At 39.4% G+C, this 7,550-nt stretch overlaps 1 protein-coding gene across 1 annotated transcript in view; it reads right to left on the reverse strand.

Moving 5' to 3' along the window:
- bmp1a (bone morphogenetic protein 1a) overlaps nucleotides 1–6,494 on the reverse strand; it is a 32,330-nt gene extending 25,836 nt beyond the window's left edge. The window contains exon 1 of the mRNA XM_011617129.2: nucleotides 6,290–6,494. Coding sequence (XP_011615431.2) covers nucleotides 6,290–6,434 — 145 coding nt within the window. The 5' untranslated portion in view covers nucleotides 6,435–6,494. The remainder of the gene's footprint in view (nucleotides 1–6,289) is intronic.
- Nucleotides 6,495–7,550: the final 1,056 nt, after the last annotated feature.

The raw sequence follows: 7,550 nt of genomic DNA on the forward strand, positions 1-7,550 counted from the left end.
GGGACAGGGTTAAACTCAGGAGGTCAAAAGGATTTCCTAATTTGTGCTTTCAAACAGAAAAAAACACCACTTTGTCTAAATCCCTTCGAAAAAAGTCACAATCAGCTCCGAACCAGAAAGATAGTGCCAAGAACGCTGATCATTTCTAAAGGTAACCATGTGTCATTTGTCATAAGACAGGCACACTTGCTAGGGAAGCATACCTTTTATAGTCTATGTTTACCTTTTTTAAATACAGCGGACAAATACTTAATTAAAATTGATGTTGCATAAGAGTTGAATAAAAACATATTCAGAACCCTTTGACTTCTTCTATATCTAAAAGCTTAATGTGCAGTTTCATTTTTAACGAACATGCGGTGTCAGACTGTGATTAAGAGTAAACCAGGTTCAGATTTGGCTCCGAAGGGTGACAGGAGTCTTCTCCTAATCAGACGTTACTCTGATGAAGGCAGACCGCTTAATCTGTAGCACCATTGTTCTCAGACAACAGGGGCGATTGAAGTGAGCAAATGCATGGCCCGCTGGCTTTAAGACTCCCCCATGCACAGCAGTCGTCTTGGAGACGCAGTGGCAGGTTTATGGAAGGACTCACAAGGATATTGAATGAATTCCCCCTGCCTGACTATAATTATCCACACACACATGGTCTTCAGCATTCTTTAGTACACAAATCTAGGCTGGGATTGAGCATAGACTGAAAAAATGGGATGAGGGTGAGTGTCTAGACATTTCTGTATTGACATGAAGTCAAAAGACTTGGGTATTTTAGATGGAAAAACCCAGTAAATATGGCAGATTTCATGATTACCTTAGAGGATCATGCTCCATCACTTGCCAAGCCTTTTTCATAATCAAAATCACAACAGCTGGAGTGATAATCTCTGGACAGAACACATAATAAAACTACATTTTAGTTCAAGTTTTATTCAGGAAAACAGGAAAAGAATCATAGAAATGTGTGTCATGAATGTATTGCACTTGTGAAAAAATAGCTTTTGATTTATTTTTATATTTAATGTGAAAATAAGTTAGCACTACCCATCAATTTAATGTAATCCAACTCAATATAATCCTTCTGATCTCAGACTGACCCCATCAATCAGTGCTGTCAGATTACACATCAGATCTCAGCCAAATTAATCCCATTGATTAACGGGATTCAGTCATTTGTGCCCTAACCGCGACCTCCACCAGTGTCAAATACTCCGGGACTTTGCTAATAAATCTTCTTGTGTGAACACCAAACCACAACATCTGCCACTGAAACATGCACAAATATCACTACTAAGCTTGAAGAGATTCCAAAGGCAGCCTATATTAAGAGTGAGACTGCCTCTGCTGCATATTTACTGCTCGCTGTGCTTATGGAGACCGTCTCTTTATACATGACCCAATGGTGACAAAGCCTGGCCAATATGTAGGAATGCATTACAATACCGTGGCACCGCCTTTCACAGTGTTTGGTAAGTAACATTCCATTTGAATTTCAATGGTAGCCAAAGTGTGGCATTAAGGTGATCACCATCTGATGACAGTATAGGCATACAACTATAGTGTCAAAGTATCACTTTTCAGGTTTCATTCTGCACCAACCTTCTCCACCATACTGACTAGTTTGGGAGAAACCCTCCAAACACTACATGGAAAAACAGAACAGCTTTTGTAAGAAGAATACAGGCAAAGGGCATAGATATATCATGCTTCTTGCTATAGAATGTCATGAAAAACATGTATAAAAAACTGTATATTGGTGCCTTCTGCATCGCCATAGAAACAACCATGTGAAATCAAGTTATTTTGCTGAGATGTACTCAGCCGAGGCCCGTGAAGGCACAAAGTCTACTAATATATTAGCAAATGATCTAATTGTTTTCAGTACAAGACTGAAACTTCACCAGAAGAAATTTGAGATCAAAAGTGACTCACAGTTGCCAAAGAAAAGCTTAAGTCTTATTACTTACAACTGTAAGTGGCTTTAAATGCAGAGGACACAGCAAGACTCACCTTTAACATTTCACACTCCATCAAGCTCATTATCTGATTCCATCCTGCGGCTCATTCCTGCTGCTGATACACCCCAACTCACAGAACATTTCTGTTTTAATGGCAACAATACAGTGTTGAGCCCCTTATATCGATGAATAATTCATTTGTCAGACTTTCACCTTTTACAAACATGTGTGTTGATCACTACCTCCCAATTTTAATGAACTCCTGCATATGCACAAATGAATATTAAATGCATAAAGTATGAGGCAACAGATCTTTGACTAATTTAGAAGTATGAAGCAAAGAAAATTGTTGACATTAACACTCAATATAGTCATATAAAGTCCATTTAAATGAGCGCTCTTAAATTTGATTTTTTGCATCCTCCATTGATGCAATGGAAGATTATGGATAATTATTACATACTTGTAACAACAAACATATTGTTTCAACTAATGCACTGAGATTATGCCAATAGATTTGCACCCTAATGACCTGAAGCCTGCAGAGAGAACTGGCTCGGGTCTTCTCATGTAAAAAAACAAACAGCGTGGGCTCAACGATACCGCCTGAATACCACGATAAAAGGAAAGTAGCTGCTCAAGTGTTGCTCACAGGCATATTAGGGTCCCACAGAGGACCCCATCCCACTACAGGACTGGGGGCTGCAGCTAGCTAAAAGGTGCCATTTGTCTTGCGTATTATTTAAATAAATAAATAAATAAAAAACCCTAACCCTAAAAATAACCCTCAAAACAAACAAACAAAAACTTAAATCAACAATAATTCTGTTCATGCCAAGAAAACGTAACCCAAGCCATGTGTTAGAATTAAATATGCAATTTTAGGACGAATCACTTCTAGCAGATATAAAGAAGCTAAAGTGTTGTGTAGGTTAACAATTAACTTCTAATCAGAAATGACTCTTCATTGATTCAACTTCTAAAATGTTGCAAAAGGAATGACCCAAATGCCAGGAAAGTCAGAAATCCATACAGTGAAGGACACAACTTGCAATAACCAAATTTGGATAAGATTCCCTGAGCCTTCGTGAATGGCCTGCACTCGCCTCTCCTCGGCTGCTGTGACACCTCCCAGATGTGTTTTCTGTTGGCCTTTCTAAGCTGAATGACCTAGAGTTCCTGTAAAGTGTTTGAACCATGAAGGAGAGAGAAAACCCTACTTCAATAAGAGAACAAGAGACCAAGAACAGAAGTAAAGTCATAGGTTGAAAATGCAGATGATGGCACAGGCAGACAAAGCTGTCTTTGGAATCTTTAATTAGATTAATATATTAGTTTTATAGGCTATATGCACGTCAACACTTTTACAGATAAGGACTATTTTTCATCCGTTTTTTGTAAAATAGTGAGTGGATCTAAATCCCAACAGTTGCCAGAGTCTTAAGTAAGTCTCTGGGATGTTGCCAAGATTTAAGTTCTGCAAACTCAGGAATTTTCCACTGGTTTAATTCCTAAACAGATGGAGTTGCTTCAGTGTTATTTCTCCGCTCACCCAAATCAATGGAATTTTTTCTAATCTCGTTATTTATTTCCGAGCAAAGGTGAATATTTTTGGATACCTTCTGACACGGGGATAAGACACCAAACAGGAGTCTTTTTATGTCCGTTTAATTTATCATTCAGATGAGTGATAGAATTGTTTTCCTTTCTTTCAAAGTGGAGAAATGACTGCATACAGTAAGTCGAGTAAAGGGTCGAGCATGAGAGCGTCACACAGATGTAAACTCCATCAGGGGGGAGGAGGTGGACAACAAAAACGCTGACTTCAATGTTCCAGAATTACAGAGACACACTTTGCAGTGCATGATGGGAAAATAAAGAAAATAATCAAAAAACAGTTGACCCTACACTAGTGGGAGTATATTAAATATAGTCTCTGGCATAACTAACAGAGAACAAATAGAATGTTAGAACGATCTTCCATTTTGCATAATCATGGCAGGAAAAGCAGGCCGACAAAGCAGACGAGTAATCTGTGCAGGTTAACAACCACTGGCTGTCTGCAAATTAGCAACACACACAAGAGTGACATTAGGAAATCAGATAAACAGCACATCTATATCCAGTAAATCTACTCAGATGATGCAAAACACTGGTGCCTTGAATCACCCAAGTTAAACGCTGAAGCAAAACAGGAAGTAACATCTTCAGTGATGACTTCATTGGACAAAGAACTTTTGCAATCTAACCTTTGCTGTGTTTATTCAAACTACAAAAAACTCAGCCACAGTGCAGTCTTTAAGCCTCCCTGGATAGTTCATTTCATGAAAGGAATTTGGAAGAAAACTTAAAGTCAGGCAGCAGATTCAAAGAGCCAAGCTGTGAATTGGACTTGAGTCCTCCGCAGAAAGACTTTCAGGACTTTAGGTCATTTAAACTGAGATCAACTGTCTTTATCTGGAACCTGGAATACTTTCATCATTTAAACTGAGATCAACTGTCTTTATCTGGAACCTGGAATACTTTCATCATTTAAACTGACATCAACTGTCTTTATCTGGAACCTGGAATACTTTCATCATTTAAACTGAGATCAACTGTCTTTATCTGGAACCTGGAATACTTTCATCACTTAAACTGAGATCAACTGTCTTTATCTGGAACCTGGAATACTTTCATCATTTAAACTGACATCAACTGTCTTTATCTGGAACCTGGAATACTTTCATCATTTAAACTGACATCAACTGTCTTTATCTGGAACCTGGAATACTTTCATCACTTAAACTGAGATCAACTGTCTTTATCTGGAACCTGGAATACTTTCATCACTTAAACTGAGATCAACTGTCTTTATCTGGAACCTGGAATACTTTCATCATTTACACTGAGATCAACTGTCTTTATCTGGAACCTGGAATACTTTCATCACTTAAACTGAGATCAACTGTCTTTATCTGGAACCTGGAATACTTTCATCACTTAAACTGAGATCAACTGTCTTTATCTGGAACCTGGAATACTTTCATCACTTAAACTGAGATCAACTGTCTTTATCTGGAACCTGGAATATTTTCATCATTTACACTGAGATCAACTGTCTTTATCTGGAACCTGGAATACTTTCATCATTTACACTGAGATCAACTGTCTTTATCTGGAACCTGGAATACTTTCATCACTTAAACTGAGATCAACTGTCTTTATCTGGAACCTGGAATACTTTCATCACTTAAACTGAGATCAACTGTCTTTATCTGGAACCTGGAATACTTTCATCACTTAAACTGAGATCAACTGTCTTTATCTGGAACCTGGAATACTTTCATCACTTAAACTGAGATCAACTGTCTTTATCTGGAACCTGGAATACTTTCATCACTTAAACTGAGATCAACTGTCTTTATCTGGAACCTGGAATACTTTCATCATTTAAACTGAGATCAACTGTCTTTATCTGGAACCTGGAATACTTTCATCACTTAAACTGAGATCAACTGTCTTTATCTGGAACCTGGAATACTTTCATCACTTAAACTGAGATCAACTGTCTTTATCTGGAACCTGGAATACTTTCACCAGGCTGCTCTCCCAGAGGGATTTGGCAAGACATTTAATTCATTGTACTCATACAAATGCACGCAAATGAAAGATCAGAAGAGCAATTTGGATCTACTTTTACCAGACATAGACCGGTTTATGGTCAGGAGAGGTAAAACAGACATTTTTATCCAGTGCCACGTGACAAGTGTCATCACATTTATTGGTGTATCATTTCAAAGAACCGCTGTACTTTTGTCTCTTCTTAAACAAGCTTTGTTTTAGCCCATCTGTGAAAAGCCAGTGGAAAACTATTGGTACAGCGACAAAATGGTCATTAAAAAGGATCCGAATTCTGCACTAAAGTTTCTTTTTCCTTTGTTTGCAGACAGCTGGAGACACTTTAAAGGACAGAAGAAGATTTGCTACAAACAGCAGGATGCAACTTTTCAGAAATAACCAAAACTTTACCGTGTGGGAAAAATTAAGAAAGACATTTTTCGAACGTTTATCGCCCCCCCGAAAAAAGAGAACCAAACCTGCAGACAATTCGGGATTATCCTTAATCAACTGTGTGATTTATAGGTTTCCAACTACACAAACTATGACACACTGCCCTAAATAAACACACACAAATGTTGACTGCAGCCTTTAAAACTCCAACTCCGAACTGTCATCTCTCTGAACGCGTTTTATTGCAAAGATCAGCGCAAGCCCCCCACAAAAGATTCGGGGCAGGTTTAACGTCTATCTAAAATCCCACCGTAGTGCAAACAAGGAGTTAAAAGCCTCACCAGCTTTACAGGGATCCTTATAGTCAATCGCCTCTGATGTGGCAGTGTGATCCTCATAGTAGCCCGGATCAATCGCTTCCAAATCTATCGCCAATATCACGCCGAGAAATGATAGAAGAAGCAACCATCTGGCCGTGAGCTCCATTATTGTGGTGGGGGCAACGGCGAAAGGCGAGGGATAAAAGGTAAGGGGAGAGGGACGAGAGAGAGAGAGAGAGAGAGAGAGAGAGAAAATGGGAGGATTTAGAGGGGAAACGAGATCCCTCCCGAGGGCGGGTTTTAAATGCACCCTCCTCGGTGTCTCTTGGACTCGGGGGCCGTGATTTGTTTCCTCAGACCTTCTGGCGAGGACGCCTGGTCCTACCCAACAACCCTAACTGAGATCATTGGGCGGTGAGGCTTGTCTCCGCACGGTGGTGTCCCCTTTGCCTTTTATTTGCTGTTTCCTCGCTCTATTGGGACTCTTTGAAGAGCCCAGGAGGCTTTTATTTGGTTCACTGAGGACTTCTAGAAGGAAAAGTTTGCCGTCTTCACCTTCTCACGAGTCCACTCACATTCACGATCTAAATGAAATGTGTAGCACACGTTTTCTGTAAAATAACTTTCCCTACAGTACACGACCCAAAACTGTTACAAGCCCTTATTTTGTTCTGCAAAACAATGACAATAATATATTAAAATAAAGTTAATAAAATAACGCTGCTCACATACATAAAGAAGAATTTCATGTATATTAAATACCTGGTTTCTAAACTGCTTTTAGGTCATCCGCAGAAGACAGCCACAGACTGCTATTTGCATGTAATATTTGCAATTGGCGCTGTTACATGCACGCACACACCGCACGCACACATTGAGTTCAGAGGTAAATTGAAGATATTAGAGCGCCTCCTGTTGACAATTTACCGAAGAATACCAATACTCGAGAGGTTACGATGCATCTTCCGCTTCGTAACTTCCGATCTCGCTGTTAAGGGGAAAGCTAAGCGGGTAAATGAGCACGCGGAACCCGGGAGGGCCGCGTAGACTGCTGCCGCCCATTGGAGCGGTCTGTCCACAGGGCGGCCATCTTGGTACAGGGCCACTCACACCTCTTTATAACGTCTTTAAAGGAATGCTTCCAAACATAGAAGGACAAAAATAGAATAAGAGAAATCCCGGAACATGTTCAGGGGTATTCAGATTAGTAAATTATTAATATTAGTGGTTCTTATCATTATCATATTTAACATTATACTGTTGTTATTGCTATTGTTGCTAT

Source organism: Takifugu rubripes, chromosome 21 (genome assembly GCF_901000725.2).
Source record: "Takifugu rubripes chromosome 21, fTakRub1.2, whole genome shotgun sequence".
Classification (NCBI taxonomy): domain Eukaryota; kingdom Metazoa; phylum Chordata; class Actinopteri; order Tetraodontiformes; family Tetraodontidae; genus Takifugu; species Takifugu rubripes.